This window comes from Choloepus didactylus, chromosome 18, assembly GCF_015220235.1.
Source record: "Choloepus didactylus isolate mChoDid1 chromosome 18, mChoDid1.pri, whole genome shotgun sequence".
Lineage (NCBI taxonomy): Eukaryota > Metazoa > Chordata > Mammalia > Pilosa > Megalonychidae > Choloepus > Choloepus didactylus.
Genome location: NC_051324.1, coordinates 28,641,145 through 28,669,119, shown reverse-complemented (window position 1 = coordinate 28,669,119; position 27,975 = coordinate 28,641,145). Strand labels below are relative to the sequence as shown.

General features: G+C 37.1%; 1 protein-coding gene across 2 annotated transcripts in view; it reads left to right on the top strand.

Moving 5' to 3' along the window:
• MYO1D (myosin ID) overlaps window positions 1-27,975 on the top strand; it is a 371,081-nt gene that overhangs the window by 140,400 nt on the left and 202,706 nt on the right. For both annotated transcript variants that reach the window (XM_037810313.1, XM_037810314.1), the window contains exons 14-15: window positions 3,426-3,558; window positions 21,529-21,695. In XM_037810313.1, the coding sequence (XP_037666241.1) occupies window positions 3,426-3,558; window positions 21,529-21,695 (300 nt within the window). The remainder of the gene's footprint in view (window positions 1-3,425; window positions 3,559-21,528; window positions 21,696-27,975) is intronic.

The window sequence follows — 27,975 nt, the reverse complement described above, 5'->3', positions numbered from 1 at the left end:
ATTCGACATCCAATTGAAAGTATCAAACAGGCAATTGTATATATGAATCTGGAACTCGGGGGAAAGGTAGTAATGGAGTTATAAATTCATTATTGATAGGATTTAAAGCCATAAGACTAGATGGTGTTATCTAGGGAGTGAGCATAAATAAAAAATAAAAGAGAGAAGAGGTCCAAGAACTAATCCCTGAAATACTCCAGCATTTAAAGGTCAAGCAAAGGAGGAAGAACTAGCAAAGGAGACTGAGAGAGTGCTAGTGAGGTAGGAAGAAAGCCAGGATTCTGGTGTCAGTCAAGGAAAAAAGAAAAAGCTTTCAGAAGAAACATGAGAAACTGTGTCAAATACTGTCAAAAGCAGGAGTGATGTGAGGACCAACATTGACCATTGGACTTGGTAACATGAAGGTCAGTTGGACCCTTGACAACATTGGTTTCAGTGGAGTGGTGAGGACAAGGTCTGACTAAACTGGGCTCAAGAGAATACAAGAGGTGAGAATGTGGAGAAATTGTGTTTAAACAATTCTTTGAAGAAGTTTTACTACAAAATGGTTTTTCTCTGTGGATGCCGAAGCCACCAAGAACGATGGTGGAGATACCAGTAGAATGTTACAGAGGCATAGGAATGGGAGAAAAGATTCATGTAAGAGCATTGGCCATAGGAAAAGGGGACTTTTGAAAAGGAATTCCAATGCTTGATTTATCAGATGTGATGCACCCATTTTGAGGGATAGATAATAACAGAGTTTGGCATTGCTCTCTGGTAGAAAATGTTAAAAACTCAAATAGGAAAACAGGCCTCAGTTGGCCTATGGCAATGTCAGGGTATGCTGCCAGGGGAAGGAAGCCTCTTACAAGAGGCTGCACAAGGTGGCATTCATTACCTTAGCGAATTTATCATGGCCCAGAGTTTCAACACACTGACAGCAGCTCCACCTTTTAGTGGTGGATTCATATAACCTAAGTTCCTGGGATCAGTGCAGAAACAAAGAAGCATGTGGATTTATTTCCAGTGAAAAATGCAACAGTCACATGGAATGTAATACTTGTGTTGGCATGACATAGCCTATTTTTTCCCCAAGGAAAGGAAAGTCTTCTTGGGAATTCAAACGGCAGTGAGAATTCCAGCTTATTAATAGACAGTGAAAAATATTACCCATAGAATTCAGAATGCTTAGTTGCTTTGTAAGCATGGAACCTGAACAAAGGAACTTAGATAAATCCATCAGTTAACGACATCAAGCTAAGACAAGTTCATTTCACAATAGGGATAATCTTCTTCCCAAGAGAGTAAAATGATTAAAAGTCTGCAACTTATTGCATTTATCTTCATAATAGGAAAAACCTTGCCAGTGGGACAGAAAGTCTTGGAAACTTTTTGGCTAACGCCATCCTCCTAGATGGGCCACCTTTTCCTGTAGGACACTTTTTGATGCTTCCATGGCTAACTAACCAAGAATGAATCCATTCTTTCTTTGTATATGTTAATACAGTGGTTTTTAAACAATGATCCTTGGACCTCTAGTTCTGTGGACTTTGAGAGTATGCACATATGTATGCATATGTACTCTGCATGTGTGTACTCATGCATGTGTATCAGTGGAGCAAGAAAGAAAGCAAGCAGGTGGCATGTTACATCCACAAGCCTTCACTCTTTACCACTCACTTGTTAGCCAGACATGTTCTGGCTTATCTATTATGCATACTGGGTTTCTGGATAAGCTTCCCTTTTAAGAAAAGGGTCCTGGTGTTTAATATGTTTGAAAACTCTTTTGTTAATATTACATTCATGACTTGTGACCTGTAATTTCTTTCTCTTTAAAATGCCGGAATATATTTGTTATGCTTCATTATGTATTGTTTTTACTGTTTAATATATGGTCTTATTTCTCTCATTTCTAACCTTTTCCCTCCTCATTTACAAGGTAGTATGGAAATAGTCTCCAAATATGGTCAGTAGTGAGTAAGGTGGAAGAAGAATTGGGGGTAGACACTACAAAGACTCAAAGCCAATGATTCTCAATCTTTGGCATGCATCAGAATTTTCAAAGTCCACGTGCTTTATCCTCTGTAGATTCCATTCAGTAGGTATTAGGAAGGCATCCCAGGCATCTTGTGCACTAAAGGTGAGAACCATTGCTTCAAATTATCTCTGCTAAATATTCATAACTGGAAAATTATGGAATAAAACTATAATAAAACTGATTTCATAAACCACAGATCACTGCATTTTTTAATAGCCACTTTTGATGGTTCTTGGCACTGCTTGCTGGTGATCGTAAGGGTTAGTTGTATCACTGTGTCTTCATTCACAGACCTAGCTTATCCTCACATCATTATTTATTTTCTTTATGCTTTTGCCATCCATTCTTTCATTTTGCAGCTGTTACTTTGAACACGTAGACACAGAACTTTACTTGGTGCTTTGGGGAACCAACTCCATTTTCTGATGTAATCAGGGAAAGGAAAATGGACAAAATGATGACAATACAAAACACAATTAGCAAAGAATGTCCATGTTAACTCTCTTCTCTTTTCAATACCTATTTTTTTCCCCTAGGGTAGCTCTACTAATATCGGACAATCAATACCTATTTTTAAAAATAATTTTCCAGCAAGGGAAAAGTTTCCAGGAAGCAAGTAACATTTTAAATTACAGTTACCCTGAAATCAAAAGCTCCCAAAATGAAACAGGAAGAAAATCATAGTTGAGACCACCACATGTTTTTAAAAATATCCCCACAAAGCCAAATAATTAATTTTTACTCTGAAAATTAGCCTGAAGTACATTTTAAGAATTGGACTACAGTGGTCTTAGTGTCATATCAATAAAATATTCTAACTACCAATGCTATATATATATGTGTGTGTGTGTTTATAAATTCAACTGCAATAAGGGAATTTACCAGAAGACAATGTAAAAATGGCTATTATGTCTATCTGTATGTATTTTTAGAAGGAGCTGGTTTTTTGTAGTGCTACCTTTTCTGTATGGTCATTGGTTTCAATTAGAAGATGCTTTCCCTTTCATGGTTTCTGCCATGATATCGAGGGTCATTTTCCTACTAGTGATTTGTTCTCATGCTATCACCACCTCAAAAACCAATTTGTTTTACATGTATGTCGTAAGTGTCATGTTAATCATTTGTAAGTTCTAGGTAATAATAATATAGATGTCACTCTAAAGAAATTTAAGGATTTTTTTTAATGAAATATGGTTTGGACAAATCTTCTGAATCTGTGGTACAGTATCTGTCATTATACTTTCAGTATAATTTTCTGGATGGAATCATTTTTCCGGTTAGGCCTTGTGGGTTCGGTCTGTAGTACTATTGTGATTCCCAGAATACACTTCAGCGGAATTGCTTAGCAAATCTTGTTCAGTTTATTTGAATGTCACGTTTGAATGGCTCTTTCTGCGGTTCTCAGTTCAAATCCTGTGCTGAAGAATATGTGGCCTGAAGGCAAACTGAGCATTACAGAGGTGACCAAACGCCCCCTGACTGCCGCCACCTTGTTTAAGAATTCTATGATTGCTTTAGTAGACAACCTTGCATCAAAGGTAACTACTTTCTCTTATAGATACCATTTTAATTCATAGATTCCCTCTTGATATGTTATATAAAATGTTTATGTGTTTTACCTTTTAGATATGATAAACAAGTAAAAAATATATAGTTAAAGTGAATATTATACTAGAATCTTTCCTTCTGTTTTTTTTTATTTTTTTCACTTGCCTTGGTGAAACAATTGTTTGCGTCCTAGAAGAATGCCTTTCTTTGGATTTTCTGTTCTATTGTAGTCAAAGGGAGAGGTTTGGTGAGCTTTTAATATATATACTGTAACGTATAACCCTCTATTGGAGTCAGAACCTGGCAAAAAGAACTTCATTGAATTTAATTATAATGTACCACCTATATATTATATTTAAATACAAATTGATCAAAGAGGCAGAGGGAGTTTCAAGAGGAAGTTTAGTATTTAAGTATTGTCCTCGGGCTGTTATAGATAGAATATAAAGTGTATTACTGACAATTATTTCTACTTATTGTTCCTTTGGGGTCTAATACTATCTGTTTTCTAACTTAGTTCTGTTTTTTCCCCCTAAAGAACAGCTCCCTCCTAACTGCTGCTGTTGACAAGTTTGATAAATTACGCAGCATTCTGGGACTCATTATTTTTAGTTCCTTCATTTTTATCTTTCTCTTCTGGTGCTCTCACTTTGTGTTTTCTTATCATCTTTCTTTTTTTTTTAATCAACTTCCTCTCTAAGAATTTAAATCTATACTATGTTTCTTGTTCTTTCACAGTGTATAAATTAGGCAAATGCCATAAGAACTCATCTCTTCATTAGATTTCTATTTCTATCTCTTGTATTCTTTGGCCTCAAGTAACAGCAAATAAATGGAATTTGTTGGTTTGTATAATCAAACCTCCAGAAGGGCAGGGGTAAGGACACTGGAATAACATTAGAATTCTTACTCTTTTGTTTTATCATCTCTCTGTGTGTTAGCTTCAACTTGTTTCATTCAACAGGAGGAAAAGTGGACCTAGAAGGAAGGCATGAGGCACAAGAAACAGAGTTGAAACCAAATTATATAAGATATGTTTATTTATAAAATGTATTAGACTTATTTAATTAGCTGGAAAATAACCTTTTTTGTTGTTTTCAAAAATTGATATGTGTGCCTTTTAACAAATTAAAATTCTAGAACTATCTATAGTTTCTGTATCAGCTATTGCGTATAGCTGTTCATAAGAGACTGCAATTTAGTGACTTAAACAAGAGAGAAGTTCATTTCTCTCTCCTGTAAAAGAAGTATGGAAGAAGGCATCCGAAAGCTGGTACAGCAGCTCCAAGGCTATCAGGGACCGAGGTTCCCTCTCTCTTTCTCCTCTGCCATCCTAGTGCTTGGCATCCATTCTCCTGGTCCAAATGGCAGCGAGAGCGTCTTGCTTTTTCAAGAGACTTCCTGGAAGTCTTACGCAGCATCAGCTATACCCAGTTGTCAGGGAAGTTGGGAAGTGCATTTTATTCTGGTCAGGAGTATACCAGCTAGAAATAAGGATTTAGTTTCAAAGTAGGAAAAGATACTGGATATGAGATAGGCAACTAGCCTGTAGCAGTCTCTGCTACAGCTCCCCATGTATGTGGGGGTGGGAGGAAGGGCACAGAGGAGGGTGGAGGGGACACAGAAGAGCAAGGAGGAAGAATGTAAAAAGCTGTATCAATGCAATAGAAGCCAGGAAGCAAGGTGAGTGGGAAAAGAAGCAAAGAAAAAATGTTATACATAGAAAATAAAAACTAATATGGTAGAAATAAATTAAATAATTGGTAGTCGTGATAAATGTAAATAGATTAATAGATTAGTTGGGGGAAATCCAGCTATATGCTGCTTACAGGAGACACACTTAAGTAACACTATTCAGAAAGGTTAAAAACAAAGAGGTGAAAAAAGATATATCAAGCCTCCCTAGCCCACCCCCACCCCACCCCCCAAAAAAAACTAGTTAAAAACAATATTAATTTGGAGAAAATAAAATTTAAGGTAAAAAGTATTAATACATCTAGAGATTATATCATAAAATAGAAAATACTCAAGAAAATAAAACTATTTTGAACTAGGTCCTAACAACAGCCATGATTATACATGAATTCCATAAAGCAAAAAAGAACCAGAAAATAAATTAAAGGAAAAGTTGACAAGTCCACAATCATAGTGGGAGATTTTTACCCAGATCTACCAGAAACTGATAGATCAAGCAGGCAAAAATATTAGTAAGAATACAGAAGCTTTGAAAACCAAAATTTAAACATTGTCTCACCAATCAAAAGAACCTGTACCCAGGAAATAGAGAATATATACTCCTTTCAAGTTCATATGGACCATTTACAAGAATTGACTACATAATAGATGACAAAGGAAGTCTCAGCCATGTTGAAATGATGACACATCTCCATCCTCAATGAAGGTGAAGTAAAAATCAGCATTAAAAAGGTTTTAAAATGTGCTTGGGAACTTTTAAAGTGCTATATTCTTAGGTTGAAGAGGAAATCACAATGGAAATGACCATATATTTGGAACTGCACAACAAAGAATTCATCAAAACTTATAGGATACTACTAAAGTGATACATTCATTATGCCTGTATTAAAAGAAAAAAAAAAGGAAGACTGAAAGTAAATGAGTTAAGCTCACCTCAAGAAGCTAGAGGAGGAACCCCAAAGAAAACCTAAAGAAAGAAGTAAGAAAATAATTTTTAAATATCAATATTAATAGAAAGATCAAAAAGTTAATCAAATAGACAAACATAAACCTGACCAAGAAAAACAAAGAAAAGAGAAACAGTATTATTAATGAAAATAGGGATGTAACTTCAGATATTATGGAGATTTAAAAATGCATCAGAATATTATGAGCAACCATATGCCAATTAAATTGAAAATTTAGACAAATAACTTTCTAGAAAAATAATTATCAAAATTAACTCAAGAAGAATTAGAAAACCTGAATAAATCAATAACTTTAAAGATATTGGATCACTAATTAGAAATCTACCCTTCTCCAACTTGAGCAAAGGACATCAGGTCCAGATGGTTTTACAGGCAAGTTTTACAAAACGTTTAAGGAACTAATAATCCCTATAATTTACAAGGTGTTTTGGAGGATGAGAAGAGGCCACTACCCAATTCATTTTATGAGATTAACATTACCTTAATACAAGGTCACTGCAAGAATGTTAAGTTAGAGATTGATTTTACTTAAGAACACAGATGTAAACATCATAAAAATATACAAGTAACGCATTTCTGGCAACGTGGTGACTAGATGTCCATTAAAGACAACTGAAAACAACTAAAACATTTGGTAAAATATAAAAATCAACTCCTTGACTGTAACCACAAACTAACAAGAAAGGAAGAAATATGCAGGCCAAGGGTTGAGTAAAGGTAGAAGTTAATTGAATGAAGAAAGAAACAGGGAGCTAAAACTGTCTTTCACCCTGTGGAAATTTGTTTTGAAATAGATAACTTTGAGTATAATTTATTCAAGGCTGGGTTCTTAAAGTGAAGCCCAGAGTCTGCCCAAAGTCGGGTATCTAATAAGAAATTCCATACACACACACACACACATACACACTGGCCAGTTTCCAAAGGACTACATTCTTATTGCAAGGATGAGGTAGAAATAATACCCATTATCTGTAAGGAAAACTGTCTATCTTAGATCTTAGCACTAAGCCAAAAGTGGGGATTGGAATTCTCCCTTGAGAATTTGTCATCATAAGCTAGCCCAAATTCACACTACTTGTGCGACTTGTAAAGGCAAAAGTTTAGTTTAAAGTGTTTTCAGACTAGTATTGCTCCCAGACATCTGATAGAATCAAGCACAAAATTTTCTTGAGGAAACCACCTTCATATTAGATCTTAAAGAATTTCCACTAAGTTACAGGGAAAATGAATTCACATTAAAGAATCACTAAACACATAAAGAAACAAGGTACTATACACAATGGAATTATCAGAGACAGATTATAAAATAAGAATGATTCAGGAAATCAAAGGCCTGAAAATATGACAAAGAGAAGGAACCATACAATTAATAGAAATACAAGCTAAATAATTAAAATTAGAAATTCAATGGACAGGGTTAATGTCAATTTAGACAAAACTGAAGGGAGAATTAGTGAAATGAAAGAAAGGCCAAAAAAAGTATACAGAATTCCACCCAGAGATACCAGAAATGAAAAATTTTAAGGAAACATTAAAAGACATGGAAGATAAACTGAAAAGGTCTAACCTGTCTAATCATAGTTACAGAAATAGAGGAATGAATGGAGCAGAAGCAATATTTGAAGAAATATTGCTGAGAATTTCAAGAATAATAAAAAGACACCAATGTACAGATTCAAGAAGCCTAGGATATACCACATTGGAAAAATTAAAAGAAGTCCATATCTGGCAAAACACCAGAATGTCAAAGACAAAGAAAATACCTTAAAAGCAGCCAGGGAAAAAATTACCTTCAAAGGAATAAGAACTATGTGGAGAGACTATAATTATAAACCAAAATTACATGCCCTGAGAATAGTTTTCAAGAACAAGGACACAATAAAGAATCTTTTCAAAAAGCAAAAACTGAGAGTTTACCAACATAAAAGCCTCACTATAGGGAATGCTAAAGGATCTATATCAGGCAGGAGGAAGAAGAGAAAAATGAAAGCCTGAGATGCAAAAAGGAAAGAGGAACAACAAAATTGGTAAATATTTAGACACATAAATAAAAATTGGAGTATAAAGCCATTATATTTTGTAGAATTAAAATACAGTTTAGAATTTTAAAAACATGACAACAGTAGCATGTAAATCAGAAGGATGGGTAATTGTAATTCAAGTGTTTAAAGTTCTTATTTGTTCAGGAAGAAGATAAAGTGTTGCTTAACTTTCACTTCTGATGAGTTACGAATATATTTAAAAATATCTAGGGTTACCATTTGTATTAGTTAGGTTTCTCTAGGAAACAGAACCAACAGGAGATATCTGTAAATATGAGTTTTTATGTGTCTCACACAACTGTGGGGGTACAGATGTCCAAATTCCTTAGGTTGACAGCGATCTGGCAACTCCAATGAAGGTCTTTGATGCACTGCCCAAGAGAAGCTGGCTGGCTGAAGAAGAAATGAAGGTTCTCTCTTTTCTCCCTTAAAAGTATTCAACTGATTGGATTAAATCCAGCTGATTGAATTCTCTCATTGCAGAAGACACGCCTTCGTTGATTTAACCAGCCACAGATGCAATCAGTTGACTGCTGTTTGAATAAACCAACCTTCTAGTTTATTAACCAGCCACAAATGTTCGTGCAGTAATGGTTAGACCAGTGCTTGCTTGATCGGACAACTGGGCACCATCACTTGGCCAAGTTCACACATGAACCTAACCATCACACCATTAAAAGAATAGAATAGAGTCTGTAATTTCAGAGGGGAGAACTGAAAAAAAAAAAAAAAAAAAAAAAACACTCTTAAAAACTTGGGAAAGAAGAGACAAAAAAAACGTGGAAAAGTCAGGATAAATAAAAAACACAAGATATTAGCAATAAATCAAAATATATTAGTAATTTCATTGAATGTAGATGGATAAAAATTGTAAAGCCAGAATAAAGAAACAGAATCCTGATATGTGCTATTTATGAGCAACAGCTGAATACAAGGAAATAGAAAAGTTGCAAGTAAAAGTTTAAAAAGATACATCAGGCAAATTGTCAATCTGAGATCACCTTAATCCCATTTCAGGACCTGTAGTGCCTCAGAGTTCAGCTGCTGTTTCTGCAAGGGCTGAGTTGTTTTCCACTCACCTTTTTTTTTAAAAAAAATTCATATTTATTGAGATATATTCACATACCATGCAGTCATACAAAACAAAGCGTACATTCAGGTGTTTACAGTACCATTATATAGTTGTGCATTCTTCATCAGAATTAATTTTTAACATTTTCATTACCACACACACAAAAATAATAAGAATAAAAATTAAAGTGAAAAAGAATTAAAGTAAAAAAGAACACTGGGTGCCTTTTTTTTTTTCTTCTCCCGTTTTTCTACTCATCCATCCCTAAACAAGACCAAGGGGAGTGTGGTCCATATGGCTTTCCCAATCACATTGTCATCCCTCATAAACTACATTTTTATACAATCGTCTTCACGATTCATGGGTTCTGGGTTGTAGTTTGATAGTTTCAGGTATTTACTACTAGCTACTCCAATTCAGTAAAACCTAAAAAGCATCTATATTGTGAGTAAAAGTGCCCACCAGAGTGACCTCACAGCTCTTTTTGGAATCTCTCTGCCACTGAAGCTTATTTTATTTCCTTTCACATCCCCCTTTTGGTCAAGAAGATGTTCTCCATCCCATGATGCCGGGTCTACATTCCTCCCCAGGAGTCATATTCCACATTGCCAGGGAGATTCACTCCCCTGGGTGTCTGATCCCATGTAGGGGGGAGGGCAGTGATTTCACCTGCCAAGTTGGCTTAGCTAGAGACAGAGGGCTGCATCCAAGCAACAAAGAGGCATTTGGGAGGAGGCTCTTAGGCACAATTATAGGGAGGCCTAGCCTCTCCTTTGCAGCAACAGTCTTCCCAAGGGCAAATCCTGTGGTAGAGGGCTCAACCCATCAAAACACCAGTCCCCTATGTCTGTGAGCACATTAGCAACCATTGAGGTGGGGGAGCCCAACACCCCTGCATTCTCCACCAGCTCCTCAAGGGGGCTCTGCATATTTTTTTCTTTTTTTTTTTTTAAATTAACTCCTTTTTTTAAAAATCAACTATATAAAAAAAATTTTTTTAAAACATTTCAAACAAACCATATCAAGGGAGTCAACATGTTCCTACTCTACCCCAAGAAAATAATCTAATATAGGAACATTTCTGTAGACTTGTTCCTACCATACCCATCAGAAATTAACAAACCATAGTCATTCCTGGGCATTCCCAGAACATTAAATTCATCCACAATAGCTTGTCTGTTCTTACTGGGTTATTGTTCCCCCTTCATTAATTGCTCTCTTTCGCTAGTTCCCCTACATTCTACATTGTAAACCATTTATTTTAGGAGTGTCTTGTTTTGACTTCCAGGTGTTTGTGAATTTTCTAAGTCTCTGATGGTTATTGACTTCTAATTATATTCCATTGTGGTCAGAGAATGTGCTTTGAATAATTTCAGTTTTCTTAAATTTATTGAGGCTTGTTTTATGTCCCAGCATATGGTCTATCCTGCAGAAAGTTCCATGATCACTAGAGAAGAATGTGTATCTTGGTGATTTGGGATGTAATGTTCTATATATGTCAGTTAAATCAAATTCTTTTATCAGATTGTTTAGGTTTTCAATTTCTTTATTGGTCTTCTGCCTGGTTGATTTATCTACAGGAGAGAGTGATGTGTTGAAGTCTCCCACAATTATTGTGGAAACATCCATTGCTTCTTTTAGTTTTGTCAGTGTTTGTCTCATGTATTTTGTGGCACCATGATTGGGTGCATAAACATTTATGATTGTTATTTCTTCTTGTTGAACTGCTCTTTTTATTAGTATGTAGTGGCCTTCTTTGTCTCTCATAACATTCTTGCATTTAAAGTCTATTTTATCTGAGATTAATATTGCTACTCCTGCTTTCTCTTGGCTGTAGCTTGCATGATATATTTTTTCCATCCTTTCACTTTCAATTTCTTTGTGTCCCTGTGTCTAAGATGAGTCTTTTGTATGCAGCATATTGATGGTTCATATATTTGATCCGTTCTGCCAATCTATATCTTTTAATTGGGGAGTTTAATCCATTTACATTTAACATTATTACTGTGAAGGCATTTCTTGAATCAGCCAACCTATCCTTTGGTTTATGTTTGTCAGATATATTTTTTCCCTTTCTCTTTTATTGCCCTTTAATGAACCAATATTGAATCTCTTTAGTACTGAACCTTTCTCCATATCTCTCTTTCCTTTCTTTGTTTCTCTGTCGGTAGAGCTCCCTTTAGTATCTGAAGTAGGGCGGGTCTTTTATTAGCAAACTCTCTCAGCATTTGTCTGTGAAAAATTTAAGCTCTCCCTCTAATATGAAGGAGAGGTTTGCTGGATAAAGTATTCTTGGTTGGAAATTTTTCTCTCTCAGAATTTTAAATATGTCATTCCACTGCCTTCTAACCTCCATGGTGGCTGCTGAGTAGTCACTACTTAGTCTTATGCTGTTTCCTTTGTATGTGGTGAATTGCTTTGCTCTTGGTGCTTTCAGAACTTGCTCCTTCTCCTCAGTATTTGAGAGTCTGATCAGAATATGTCTGGGAGTGGGTTTATTTGGATTTATTCTATTTTGAGTTCACTGAGCATTTATGCTTTGTGTATTTATATTGTGTAGAAGGTTTGGGAAATTTTCCCCAACAGTTTCTTTGAATACTCTTTCTAGACCTTTACCCTTCTCTTCCGCTTCTGGGACACGAATGAGTCTTATATTTGGACATTTTATTTTATCTGTCATATCCCTGAGGTACATTTCGATTTTTTTTATTTTTTTTCCCCATTCTTTCTTTTGTTCTTTCATTTTCCATTCTTTGTTTCTTGAGGTTGCTGATTCATTGTTCAGCTTCCTCTAGTCTTGTACTGTGAGTATCCAGAATCTTTTTAATTTGGTCAACAGTTTCTTTTATTTCCATAAGATCATCTATTTTTTTATTTGCTCTTGCAAGTTCTTCTTTATGCTCTTCTAGGGTCTTCTTCATGTCCTATGTATCCTGTGCTGTGCTCTTCTTTATGTCCTTTATATCCTGTGCCATGCTCTCATTGTTTGTCTTTAGTTCTTTGATTAATTGCTCCAAGTACTGTGTCTCCTCTGATCTTTTGATTTGGGTGTTTGGGTTTGGGTTCTCCATATCATCTGGTGTTATCATATGCTTTAAAATTTTCTGTTGTTTTTGGCCTCTTGGCATTTGCTTTACTTGATAGGATTCTTTTAGGATATGTAGGATTATTCAAAGCCTAATCTCTAATTTGTCATGTCTACAGCTTGGTGGAGTACACTTTCGCTGACTAACCAGCAGATGGCATCCACGAATCACCTATTCCCCTCAAGTCAGTTCTCCCCAACTTTGTCTTTGTGGTGTGTGGGGGTCTGATTCTTGTGGGGTCCAATTGGTGCACCAAGTTTGGGTGTGTTGTTGGTGCTGTCCACCCTGAATGTGGGGCATGTGTCTGAGCGGTTAGGGAGGGCGGGCAGTTTTAATAATCAAACCTCCCAGGTGTTCCTGGAGATTTAAGGCTGTTGCAAGAGTCTAAACCTTCATTTCAGTCTCGCCGCAGATTGTCTCTGCCGCTGACCCACAAGTCCTTGGTATTGGCGTATGGTCCTTGGGATTTCCGAGTGGGTCCCTCTTCCAAGCTGTGCTCTTCTAGGGCCTCTACTGAGGGAAGGTTGTGCTACGTCACAAGTGCGTGCCATCCCTCAAGGGAAGTTCTGGGCCACTGGACCATGTAGGTGCATTCCCAGCCTGCTGTAAGGATGGCTGTATGGGGCAAGTTAATTTCCCCCTTTTCATACAGCTCTGCCCTCCCAGCTGCAGGACAATTAGCTGTGGGTGCATGAAAGGCTATTGTCCATGCCTGATATTGTAGCGTGTGTGCTTGTTGCTGGAAACTCTTCCTGTCGCACTGGTTTTTTTGTCGCAGCTCTGGGCTGTGGCCCCGGCGCCCGGCAGGAGTGTTCCCAGCCCGCTGGGAAGATGGCTGCAAGGGGTGTGGTTATTTTCCCCTTTTTGCTCACCTCTGTCTGCCTCACTCCAAGACAATCAGCAGCGGGTGCACAAAAGGCTATCTTCCACACCAGATATTGAGGCGTTCGCACAGCCTGCTCCTGCCACGCTTCACTGTGCGGTTCTCGCTACCCTGTCTACAGTCGCTTTTGGGTTTTTAAAAAAATAACTAGTCTGCCTCCAAACTCCAACCCACGATTTCCCCACACCGCATCGTGGCTGCTGGATATTTAGCAGGCTTACTCGCTCGTTTCAGAATGCGGACTCCCAGTTTCACCAAGTGCACGGTCCCTGTGGATTTAGCAGACCTTGTCCAGCTGGTGCATCTCTGGTACTGGTGTTCTGCGTCACTTTCTGGCTTTTATCTAGTATTTTTCTCAGAGGTGTTTTTTTGGCCTGTCTCTCCTAGCTGCCATCTTAGGTTCTCCTCTTCCACTCACCTTTAACATCATATTTAGCTGTTCAGAATTCCAGACCAAAGTATAGTCTTCATCCAGGGTGGGCCCAGGTTTCAACTTTTATACCTCTAGTCGCACATGGCGGTCAGAAGCTATGCTCAGCCTCATGACTGCCTCTTCCAGATCCACAGAAGCCTCTAAGACCAAAGTGTCCTTGGTTGCTGGTCTCAGGCCTCCCTCTGGATTTTAGTCTACTGCTGACCTTGTTCAGTTATTTCTTCACTGTCTTGTTACCTCTTTGAGGCATTTAAGATTTTCCCCCATATTTTGTCTAGCACTTTTTTTTTAGTGACTTCAGCAGAAAGGTTGATATGGATTACTTAGTCCTCCATTACCAGACTCTATGAGAATCCATGCAATGTTTTAAGTGTATGTCTTGTCTCCCTGCCTAGATTATATGTCTTTTGATTTTGGGGAATCGGTTCTATTAGTTTTATATACCTCTTGGTACCTAGTAAAGTACTCTAAATAAATGGGTGATAAATTGTTAATTGAAATTGAATTTGACCCCATTTATAGTTCAAAGCAGGCTAAATAGATGTATATCTAAATACAACATCTAACTATACAAACACACAAATGATGTTTTTCACATAAAATATAGGGAGAAATAGTTTTAAAAGTAAAGGAGAATAAGAACTATTAACTTTTGCAAGTTAACCTTTATAAGACACTCAGAATTTGTCAAATTTAGGATATCTTGGGCTGAGTCAGTCTGGGTATTTATAAGTGAGAGAGGAGGTGGCATTTATAAATTGAGCCAGAATGCTGATTAAATATAGAGAAAGTATTTCCATTAGATTCCTTATCTGAAGATTTTTTTATCACTGAACAGGATGAAAAGGTTTCCCCCACCCCTTAGTTGCTCATTAGTGTCTAATCCCGTGTTCCCCACATCCTGTGTATAATCAGTCAATACTGGTAAAATTCCATTCATCTGGTTTCCGTATAATGAAGTTACATATACTACTTAAATAATGCCATCCACTAAGATTGCATAGATGGCATGATTTTATAAATTATCAAGGTCAAAACAGTTTCCAATTCCCATTGCAATTTTCTCTTTTGACCCATTTAGAAGTGTATTTCATAATTTCCAAACATAGAGATTTTTTAATAATCCTTTTGTTCTTGATTTCTATCTAGTTTAGTCTCATTTTTTCAGACCCTAGAAATTTGTTGAATTTTATTATGCATGTGTTTTGTTTATACATAAAAAATAATTAGCATTCAGTGTTCTATACAAGTCCATTAGGTCAAGTTTGCTAATCAAATTGTTCAGCTTTTCTTTATCCCTCCTGAGTATTTTGTCTGTTTTGTCAATGCTGACAGATTTGTTAAAATATGCTTTGATTCTGAATTTGCTTCTTGTCATACCTTCAATTTTTGCTTTTAATATTTGAGAATTTTTTAGGTTCTTTCAAGTTAAAACTGTTATATCTTCCTGGTAGTTGAATCATTTATCATTATGAAATTTCCCTCTTTATTTCAGTATTGTTTTTGCCTTAAGTCTGTTTTTCATGTTAATATAGCTAGACCAGCTTTTCTTTTGGCCACAGTTTGCATGGAATATTTTTCCATCCTTTTACTTTGAATCTTCCTGTATCATTGTTTCATATGTCTCTTCTAAATAGCATACACTTAGTTTTGTTTTTATGCATTCTGATAATCTTTGTGTTTTGAAGAAACCATTTAGTCTGTTTACTTTTTTTTCCTTAAGCTTCTCATTTTGAAATACTTTGAAACTTATAGGACAGTTGCAAAAATAATACAAAACCCTTACATAGAACTCCAACATACCTCTTCCCTTCCCCACAGATACCAGATCCACTAAATTTTATCATTTTGCCACATTTGCCTTATTCTCTCTCCATCTGTCTTTCTATCAGTCTATCAATCCATCCATACATCTATCAAGTCCAATTACTTTTAATATAGTTATTTTATGTTGCGTTTTAAACCAGCCATGTCATTAGTGCTTTCTATTTGACTTGCCTCTTCTACATTTCTTTTTCTTTCCTTGCTAGCCTTCTTTTCGATTGATTAATGTGGGTAAAAGATTCACAATACTCTTTTCCTTCTGCATGAGACTTTAACCTCAGTTAAATTTCTAACTCTGTTACCTGATAACTAATAAAATGTATATAAACTATATTACTTGGCAACATTGCTTACGATTATAAAGCACTACCCCTAATTGTTAAATTGCATCTGTACTGGAAGAGCATGCCTGGAAGGGATGCCGTACTTTGGGGCTCCCTGAGTGCAGCAGCTCTTGTGTTAGACAAGTCCCTTGTGGGATTATGGAAGCTATGCCTAGAGAGTTGATATAAGAGATACTGGCTCCTGTGGGGCATAGGAGCCAAGGCTACCTCCCACACTCGCCTAATGGGAATCTCAACTCCTTTCGCTGAACCGATACATAACTGTTACGTGGACTGCTGAAGGATCCCTGAAACTGCCTGCTGGTGAGCCATGTTCTTGTCCTTCTGAGTAGACTGATGCCAGGTGTGGCCTATGAGTCTTTTGAGTCATAATGTTTCATTGAACCTAAGAAGGCACCCCCTTAACCCCTCAGTGTGGCAGTTAATTTCTATTCCATTTTCCCCCTTATTACGTTCAAGCTTTATGTCTTACTATTCTTTTGGTGGTTACTTGGATTATTACAATGCCATTCTTGACTATCAAAATCTAATATTATTTGGTACTTCTACCCTTTTCCTGGGCAATGCAAGGTCCATAAAACATCTTAATTCCATTTACCCTCCCCCCAAATAAATATTTTTAAACCAGAAAGAAATTATCATTAATATTATTTTATATAGCCAATATTCATTTGGATTTATTCACTCAATTTCTTTTTTCTCTTCCTGCATTAGTGACTTTCCATCTGGGACCATTTTTCTTCTGCCCAGAGTTCACCCTGTTTTTTCGGTGGTTTGTTTTTTTGGTTTTTTTTTTTTTAGATTTAATGGTTAAAAATTCTGTTTTTTGTTTATCTGAAAATATTTTTATTCTGTTTTCATTCTCAAAGAGTATTTTTTGCTGGGTGTAAATTCTACATTGGCAGTTTCTTTTATACTTCAAAGATATTATTCCCTTGTCTTCTGGATTCCACTGTTTCTTTTGATAAATTGGCCATCTGTCCATTTGCTGCTCCTTAAGGTAATCCATCTTTTAGTCTTCTGGCCAATTTTCTTTGTTTTCATAAGTTTTACTATGACATACCTAGGAGTGGATTTTGTTTTCAAATCCTGCTTGGATTCTGTAAGAATTCCTCAATTTGTGGCTTGATTTATTTATTTCATCAGTTTTGGAAAGTGTGTGGTTGTTCTCCCTTCAGATGTAGCTTCTACCTCATTTTCTGTCCTCTCCTTCCAGAATGCATTCACTTAGACCAGTTCACTATATCTTCTATGCCTCTTTAACCTCTCTTCATTTTCCATCTTTTTGTTACTCTGTGCTTATTTACCTATCTTCTAGTTCACCCTCCTTTTCTTTGGTTATTTCTGTTCTGCTCTTCTACTGATCCATGAGTTATTGTTATTGTACTTTTGAGTCCTAGGTTTTCCATTAGGTTTGGTTCTTTTTTATAGTTTCTGGTTCTCAGAAAAATTCTTAATATTGTCTTTTGTCATCTTAAACATGGTAAGCAACTCTATCTGATTGCTGGAACCCTGTTAATCTTTTTCTTTTATATATTGTTTTGCTTTCTCTTTCATGTTATCTTGGCTCCTTATATGTCTGGTTAATTTTTATTTTATTCCAGATGTTATATTTGCAAAATTTTTGGAGGCTGAAGGTGAGGTCATCTTTCTCCAGGGAAGATTTACTTTTGCTTCTTTCAGGCACCTTGGAGCACTAGCATTGCAAGTCAGCTATTCTAATTTCAAGAACCGTGGTGATTCAAAGTTGAACTGTGGTCACTATGAGGGTCTGTCTACTTCAGATTTACCCTTATTCCTCATGTACAGTCTTGTGGGGTCCCAACCTAAAGTGAGAGGGGTTCACCCATGATCCTCCCCCTTTGCAGGTCTTAGTCTCTTATCCCTGTCCCACTGGCCCCATGAGGCTGTCAGAACCACTACTCAGAGCCCATTCATCCCCTGGGAATTGGCAAACTCCCCCAGGACAAAGGTAGTCCCAATCTAGGCTCACCTCCAGGGCTTCCTTCCTCTCTTGGATTCTGGCCCAGTAATTCTTTAGTATCTTTTTAGCTTACCAACTCGTTTGAGCAAATGCTTTGTATATTTTGTTTTCCTTTTCTAGTTGTTCCCAGCATAAGTGTTGGCTCAAATTATCTAGTCTATCATTAATCAAAGTGAAAGCCCTAGTATTCTCATTTCATAAATTTGGTACCTAGGGCCAGAAAGACTATCACAGCACATCAGTAGTAGAGACAACTAAGACTTAAGTATCCTGATTTGGTGCAATGCAAAGAACCAAAGCATACAGCTAGACCTAGTAGCATTTTGACATTTATTGTGTTCAGTGCCACTCTTCTTAGTTTCTCATCATGGAGTGAAGACCCTACATCCCAGGAAACTCACAGGAAATCCTCAAGTAAATAGTCCCACCCACCCACCCCCACTTTCCAACCCCCTTAAGTTTATTGTTTTAAATTTATTACAACCCCTTTTTAAAAACTAAGCTACACATGTTGTAAGAATAACTAACAGTACTGAATGGTGCATGAATGTGGTGGAAAGGGAAGCTCAGAGTCATTTTTGTCACTAGAAAGTTGGAGATTAAAAGATGGGAATGTATAAAACAGTGAATCCTGTGTCAGGCAATGTCCGAGTTTAACTATACAAATACTAGACATCTCTTTCATGAACCAGAACAAATGTATGACACTACAACTAGAAGTTATTAATAGATGGGTATGTAGGAAAAGAATTCATACCTACTGTAAACTATATACTACAGTTAGTAGTATTTCAATGTTCTTTCATAAACAGTAACAAATGTACTACACCAATACTACGAGTCAACAGTGGAGGGGGGTTAGGGATATGGGAGGAGGCGAGTTTCCTTTTTTTTTTTTTTTTCTTCTTTATTTCTTTTCTGGAGTAATGAAAATGTTCTAAAAATCGAACAAAAATTAATTTTGTGGTGATGGATGTACAGCTGTATTATGGTACTGGAGGCAATTGATTGTACTCTTTGGATCTTTGGATAATTGTATGGTATGTGAACAATCACAATAAAAAAAAAAAAAAAACTAAGCTACAAGCACCCATACAAATGCTCCATTTGAAAACCATTATGGATTGAGTAAACATATGATCACCCATCACTTTTTTTTTAAGTGGAATTCTGTTTGTGCTTTATAGTAATATTGATCTTCTGCTTAAATATACCAAGATTTAACATCAGACACCAAGGATTGGTGTTCTGGAATAGAGAGGATGTATCCGTTATCTATTAATACATAACAAATCACTCTAAAATGTAATGCTTGAAATAACAACAGTTTATTATTTCTCATAATTCTGTGGGTTGACTGGGAAGTTCTTCTGGTCTCACCTGGGTTACCAAGCTAGTGCATTCAGCTGGGGCTGAGTGGTTGTCTTAGTTTGCCAGGGCTACTATAACAAAGTACCACAGACTGGTTGGCTTAAACAACAGCAGTTTACCATCTCACAGTTTGAAAGTCCAAAATTAAGTTGTTGGCAGGATCACACTTTCTCCAAAGTCTCTAGTGTCCTGGTGGTGGCTTGCCAACAGTCCATAACTCAATCTCTGCCTCTGTCACATGGCCTTCTCCTTCTGTGTCCTACTGTCTCCACTTATCTGCTCTAAGGACTCCAGTCATAATGGATTAAAGGTCACCCTGATTCAGTTTTGCCTCATCTTAACAGGGTATTTGAAGATTTTATTTACAAGTAGCTCACATCCATAGGACTGGGGATTAGGACTTGAACATTTCTCTGTGGGGAACACAATTCGATCCATAATAATGGTCTAGGATGCTTCTTTCCCATGGCACGGCTGGATGGCTGGAATGGATGGAAGGACTGGGTGCCTTTCTTCATATGTTCTTTCCTCTTGGGCTTCCTCACGTGATGGAGGAAGTGATCCAAGAAGGCAAGGCCTCTTGAGGCTGAGTCTCCAGAATTAATCCAGGTGTCACTGCTGCCACATTCGGTTGGTCAAAGCAAATCACAAGGCCAGCTCAAATTCAAGGGGTGGGGAACAGACCCCTCCTTTTGATGGGAGGCATTGCCAAATATTGCGATCATGTTTTTTAACCTAAAACAGATGGCAAGATGCAAAAGGGCAGGTGTGGCAGGCAGAATAATTCCTTCCTCCCTGCCCCCACAAGAGATCCATGTTTTAATCTCTAAAACCTGTGAATATGTTATGTTACACAGCAAGGGTGAATTAAGGTTGCAGATGGAGTTAAGGTTACTCATCAGCTGAACTTAAAATAAGGAGATTATCCTAGATTGTCCACGTGGGTCCAAGGTAATCATAAGCATTCTTAAATGAGGAAGAAGGAGGCAGGAGAGTCATTATTGGCTTTGAAGACGAAGGAGACCATGAGGCCAAGAAATATGGGTGGTCACTGGAAGCTGGAAAAGGCAAGAAAACAGATTCTCCCCTGGAGCTTCCAGAAGGGAAGAGCCCTGCTGACAGCTTGTGTTTACCCAGTGAGATCCGTTCAAACTATCTCCAGAGCTGTAAGATAATAAATTGCATTGTTTTAAACCACTAAATTTGTGGTAATCTCTTACAGTTGCAATAGGAAACTAATATAAAGCTTAGAAAAAGGAAGAAATCTACTTACTTTTCATCTTGTAGGACAGCATGATAAACATACACTGGGAGTTTCCTGTTTAGATTTTGAAAATTATTTTGTTCCAAATGCAAGTTAATTTAAATTCTTCAAATCCCTCTTACTTTTTAAATTATTTACCACCACTTTCTACCTCTAGTCCTCAGCAGAGCTTATAGCTGCCCAATTTAACTACAGAGCTTATAGCTGCCCAATTTAACTACAGAGCTTATAGCTGCCCAATTTAACTACAGTAGTTACCTTTGCGCCCAATAGGTAATAGATGGAGAGAGGAGAAAAACTCTTTACACAGATGTGTAGGATACATTTCACTTCATTGATTCATCCAGAGATAATTTATTAGTTGTTGTCCATATGCCAGGATCTGTGCCAAGTGCGGTTATGATCTGATGCATGGTACAAACTTAATTGACACAGAGGGAAGGAATTCTAGCTCAGCTCTTTTATAAAGTCACTGTTGCCTCCAGGTGGTTTTGCAACTTCTTTATTCAGCCATAAACTTTAATCTCTTTTTCAAAACACAAACTTAAGCAATAACAATAAAATTAATACTGGCTGACACTTATTGAGCACTTACTTTGTACCAGGGCTATGCTTAATATTTTACATTCTTCATCTTGTTTGATCTTTTCCATGGCAGCTGCCTCTTGCTATTAAATTACCCCTTCAGTTATTTTTAACTGTTTCCATAACCAACAAATACGGTATTTACACCACTAAAAATTACTCCCTAGATTTTTCCCCTTTCACCCATTCTTAATGAATCCTAAAATACAGTAAGACAAAATTTTAGCTGAATGCATGAGAACTTCTTGAATTGAGGGAGAAAGGAAGAATGACTACTTTATCATCAAGTATATGCCGAGAAATAAGAGGCACAGAGATTAATTTGGAATAGTTAGCACTAATTACGTGTAAGTGTCTTGGGCTGGGCTTTTTTCTCCAGTGAAACTTATTTGCTTATGTATTTCTTTAGGAACCATATTATGTACGTTGCATCAAACCCAATGAAAAGAAATCCCCACAGATATTTGATGATGAACGTTGCCGGCATCAAGTGGAATATCTTGGGCTACTAGAAAACGTGAGGGTGCGTCGGGCCGGATTTGCCTACCGCCAGACATATGAGAAGTTTCTTCACAGGTGAGAACAGACTGAGCAGGAAAACTGAAAGTACACTGAGGATTACATAGTCCTCCCCATAAGCAACAATGCCACTACACAGGTTATGAAATCTATACTGTAAATATTTGTTAAAGGAATTAAAGAGTTGAGGATATTGCCAGTATGAAAGACTTTTCCAGAGCCAGCAGAAGGAGTCCCTGAGTTCGTAGTTTCTGAACTCATAAAATGTTAATGTTAATTCTTTTTGGGGGAAATGTGGGTACCATAAAGTAGAAAAAACATGGATTTGGAGTCACATCTGGGTTGGAATCCTGACTGTGCCACTCATTTGCTATATGATCTTAGGCCAGAAATTTAACTTCTTTGACCCTGTGTCTGCATTTGTAAAATGAGTATAGTAATACCTACCTCATAGGACTGTTGTGAGGATTAAATGAACCTAAGTAAGAAGCCTAGGTGCTTGGCACTTAATAGATGTTTGTTTTGTGCTGCTTATCGTTATTGCTATTAGTAATTAATAATAAATGTCAAATAGTTAAGGATGGAGGCTCTGAAATTAGTCTTCCTGGTTTGAATCCTGGCTTTACCATTTCTTAGCCACATGATCTTGGGCAAATTACATAATCTTTCCATGCCTCAGTCTCTTCACGTGTAAAGTGGGAATAATAATAGTAACTACCTCATAGAGTCCCTGGAGGATTAAGAGAAATAATATATATAAAGCACTTAGAATAGCTGGTATATGGTAAGTGCTCAATAAACATTAGATATATTTCTATTGTTAATTGTTAAAAATGATAATAGTTAGCAATTGGGAATCAGAAGAGGAATGGTTTAAATTCCATTCATTAATTTATTAAAAAGTATTTATTGAACCTTTTGTATGTTCTAGATTCTGTAGATTCCACAAAAAAATGAACAAATACATAAAATATAAACAAGAAAAATTAAGAAAGTTAAAATATTTTAGACTGGTTGGTCAGAACAGAGTCTCTAAGGAGATAACAGTGAAAGGAAGGAGCTAGCCATACAAAGATTGGGGAAAGCAGCATGTGGGGCAGAGGGAACAGCTAGGGAAAGATTCTGTTGCAATAATATTGTGGCATTTTAGGTTCTAAAAATTGTCTAGTGTGGTTGGGGAATGGTGAGTCACAGGGAAATGGTATGAGATGAGATCAGAGAGATGAACAGAGGCTAAATCATGTTGAATTTTGTAGTGAGATTAGACACTTTAGATTTTGGCTAAGTGGGATTGACTACCATTGGAGGGTTTTAATCCAGAAGTGATATGATCTTATGGACATTTTAAAGAGAATATTGTGGCTGCTGTATGGAGAGGAAGCTGGGAGATGTTTAGGTTGCTATTGTGGGAGTCCAGGAGAGATGGCTTGATGATATTGCCTTGAACAAGGTGATATATGGTACATGTTGAGAGTAGTAGACAGATTTAAATTAGGTCTTGGGGACAGAGTTGACAAGACTGGCTCACAGGTTGGATATTAAGAAAGCTATTATATATATATATATATCTGGAGCTCTGGGAAGAAGTTTTAGATATTTTGGAGCCATTAATTTATGGGTTATATATAAAGTCTTGAGGCTGGATAAAGAAAAGGAAAAAGCTCAGGTGAGCATTTAGATTTGTGGTCTGCCATGAAGGAACCAGCAAAGAAAAAAGAGAAAGAACAACCAGTGAAAAAGACAAAAAAAACAGAAGAGGGTTATGGCATAGAAGCCAAGAGAAGATGGCATTTCAAGAAGAAAAGTGTGGGGGGAAGATACAGAAGTGTTGGACTTCCTCACCTGGACTGGTGTTGATGTTGGCACATACATTGGGACTGGCAGTTTGATATGCCGAGCCTTCGATCCTGGGACTTGCCCTCATGAAGCTCATTACTGCAAAAGAGAGGCTAAACTTGCATACAGTTGTGCCTAAGAGTCTCCCCCTGAGTACCTCTTTGTTGCTCAGATGTGGCCCTTTCTCTGAGCCACCTTGGCAGGTGAACTCACTGCCCTCCCCCTAAGTGGGACCCGACTCCCAGGGGTGTAAATCTCCCTGGCAACGCAGGATATGACTCTGGGGAATGAATCTGGACCGGGCATTGTGGGATTGAGAATATCTTTTTGACCAAAAGAGGATGCAAAATGAGATGAAATACTTTCAGTGACTGAGAGATTTCAAATGGAGTCAAGAGGTCACTCTGGTGGACGTTCTTATGCACTATATAGATAACACTTCTTAGGTTTTAATGTTTTGGAATAGCTAGAAGTAAATACCTGAAACTACCAAACTCCAACCCAGCAGTCTGGACTCCTGAAGACGATTATATAATAATGTAGATTACAAGGGGTGACAGTGTGATTGTGAAAACCTTGTGGATCACACTCTCTTTGTCTAGTATATGGATGGATTAGTAGAAAAATGGGGATAAACACTAAATGACAGATAGGGTGGGATGGGGGGATGGTTTGGGTGTTCTTTTTTACTTTTTTTTTTATTCTTGTTCTGATTCTTTCTGATGTAAGGAAAAAGTTCAGAAATAGATTGTTGTGATGAATGTATAACTATATGATCGTACTGTGAACAGTTGATTGTATACCATGGATGATTGTATGGTATGTGAATATATTTCAATGAAACTGAATTTTAAAAAAAAAAGAAAAAGAAAAGTGTGCTCACTATATCACATGTAGCTGTGAGACCAAGTAAAATAGAAGCAGGAACTTAACCATTAGCTTTGCCTATCTAGAGTCAGAGGAGAAAGGGCAGGGCAGAGCCTGATTGGAGTAGGATGGAAAAGTGAAATGAGGAGTTGGATACCTGTAGGCAACTCAAGAACTTCTCCTGTGAATGAGAGCAGAGAAAATGGAAGCAGCAGCTGGATGTGAGGTCAGGAGATACTAGAAAATGTTTATATGCAGGTCAGGATGATTCAGACAGAGAGGAAAAAAAAACGATGCAGGAGAGAGAGGCAGATAATTGTAATAAGCATCCTTGAGAAGGGATAGACTCCCAAGCACAAGTAGAAGGTTTGTCAGCTTTAGATGAGAGCAGAAAGGGACACTTTTCCCATAGCAGTAGGACAAAAGGCAGAGAATTTGTGAATAGATGCAGGGAAGCTTAAAGATTCTCTGGTGGCAAAGATGAGGATGTTCCTGTCAGATTGCTTCTATTTTCTCAGTGAAGTAAGAGGTAAGGTCATGAGCTAAAAGTGAAGGTTGGGATAGAAGGTGTAACAGGTTTGAGGGAAAATAAGAACAGTTATTTTGAAGAGTGGGAAAGCAAAGGTGAGTAGAATAGGATTTCCAGGAAGAGCTGAGTGCCCAGTTGAGATTTATGATTATAAATGCAAAGTGAGATCACCCAGCATTGTTGGTTGTTTTTCTCCACCAGTGTTTAGCTACTTGTGTGCAGAAGTGAAAGGGATTGCAATATGAAAATTATGAATGTATACAAGTGTTTTTAAAACTTACTAAATGGAAATTCTTAGAATGAATAAAACTATAACAAACTAGCCTGGAAAATTGAAATTTAATTTTATATTTGATTAAAGTATTATTCTCAAAACTGACCATTTTGCTTGTTGAAATCACATATTTTAAACTTGTCCTTTACTTTTTTTTTTTAATTTTATTTTGAAATAAATTGAAACTTACAGGAACAGTTAGTTGCAAAAACAATACAAACCCCATACACAGAACTCCAGCATACCCCGACCCCCCTCCCCCGATACCCCAAACCACCAGCTTTAACATCTTGTCACACCATCATTTCTTTCTTTCCCTCCCTCCCTCCCTCCCTCCCTATCATCCATCATCTATTGCTCTGTCTTCTGAACATATAAGAGCAAGCTGCACACATCCTTGAACAAACAATATAACTCACATATACATTTCCCATGAACAAGAACATTCTTTTATGCAATCCTATTAAGCGCAGCTAAGAAGTTCAAGAAATTCAACATTGATACAAAGCTTACATTCTATATTTCCTTTTTTTCCTTATGTCCCAACTGTGTCCCTTTGAGCCTTCTCTCCTCCATCCTCAGATCCCATCCAGGATCATCCTTGGCATTTAATTGTCATTATCTATTTAGACTGTCTTTTTTTTTTTTCAATTGTGGAAACATATATACAGCCTAAATCTTCCCATTCTAACCCCTCCCTAGCATTCCATTAGTGGGATTAATCACGTTCAGAATGTTGCAATGCCATTACCTTCCCACCATCCATTACTAGAAATTTCCCTTCACCCCAAACAGAAACCCTGCACTCATTTCTTAACTCCCCATTGCCCCTTCCCCCAGTTCTTGTAACACATACTCTACTTTTCATCTCTGTGGTCATATTCTCTGATACTTTCTTTGTGTTTACTGTGGGGCTTAAATTTAACCTCTTAAATCTATAACAATCTTGTTTTTCTTTGATACCAACTTAACTTCAGTAGGACACATATACTATGTTCTTTTACTCCTCCATTCCCCCATCTTTATGTAGTTCTTGTCAAAAATTACATATTTTACATTGAGTCCAAAACCACTGATTTATCAAGTTTATGTATTTTAGATCCTGTAGGAAGTAAATGGTGGAGTTACAAATCAAAAATACGGTAGTATTGGTATTTATATTTACCATGTGATCGTTACTGGAAATCTTTATTTCTTCATGTGGTTTCAGTCAATTGTTTAGTGTCCTTTCCTTTCCACCAGCTCAATTCCCTTTAGCATTTCTTATAGGACTGATCTACTGGTGATGAAGTCCTTCAGCTTTTGATTATCCGGGAATGTTTTCCAGGTGTTTGTGAAGTTTCTAAGTCTCTGATGGTTATTGACTTCTGTTTGTATTCCATTGTGGTCAGAGAATGTGCTTTGAATAAATTCAATTTTTTTAAATTTATTGAGGCTTGTTTTATGTCCCAGCATATGGTCTATTCTGGAGAAAGATCCGTGATCACTAGAGAAGAATGTGTGTCCTGGTGATTTAGGATGTAATATTCTATATATGTCTGTTAAATTTCTCTATATCTCTCTCTCCTTTCTTTGTTTCTCTGTTGGTAGGGCTCCCTTTAGTATCTGAAGTAGAGCAGGTCTTTTATTAGCAAAATCTCTCAGCATTTGTTTGTCTGTGAAAAATTTAAGCTCTCCCTCAAATATGAAGGAGAGTTTTGTTGGATAAAGTATTCTTGGTTGGAAATTTTTCTCTCTCAGAATTTTAAATATGTCATGCCACTGCCTTACACCTCCATGGTGGCCGCTGAGTAGTCACTGCTTAATCGTATATTGTTTCCTTTGTATGTGGTGAATTGCTTTTCTCTTGCTGCTTTCAGAACTTGCTCCTTCTCTTCAGTATTTGAGAGTACTGATCAGAATATGTCTTAGAGTGGATTTATTTAGATTTATTCTATTTGGAGTTCACTGGGCATTTATGCTTTGTGTATTTATATTGTGTAGAAGGTTTGGGAAGTTTTCCCCAACAATTTCTTTGAATACTCTTTCTAGACCTTTACCCTTCTCTTCCCCTTCTGGGACACCAGTGAGTCTTAAATTTGGACATTTTATTTTATCTATCTTATCCCTGAGATCCATTTCAATTTTTTTGATTTTTTTCCCCCATTCTTTCTTTTGTTCTTTCATTTTCCATTCTGTGGTCCTTGAGGACGCTGAGTTGTTCAGCTTCCTCTAGTTTTGTACTGTGAGTATCCAGAATCTTTTTAATTTGGTCAACAGTTTCTTTTATTTTTTTATTTTTTTATTTACTCTTGCAAGTTCTTCTTTATGCTCTTCTACAGTCTTCTTCATGTCCTTTATATCCTGTACCATGCTCTCATTGTTTGTCTTTAGTTCTTTGATTAATTGCTCCAAGTACTGTGTCTCCTCTGATCTTTTGATTTGGGTGTTTTGGTTTGGGTTCTCCATATCATCTGGTTTTATCATATGCTTTAAATTTTTCTGTTGTTTTTGGCCTCTTGGCATTTGCTTTATTTGATAGGGTTCTTTCAGGGTATGAAAAACACCGATCTCTGATTTGTCAGATCTACAGCTTGGTGGCGTATACTTTCTCTAACTAACCAGCAGATGGCATCCACAAGTCACCTATTCCCCTCAAGTCAGTTTTCCCCAACTTTGTCTTTGTGGTGTGTAGGCGTCTGGTTCTTGTGGGGTCCAGTTGGTGCACCAAGTTTGGGTGTGTTGATGGTGCTGTCCACTCTGAATGTGGGGCATGTGTCTGAGCAGTTAGGGAGGCAAGGCAGCTTTAATAATCAAACCTCCCAGGTGTTCCTGGAGATTTAAGGCTGCTG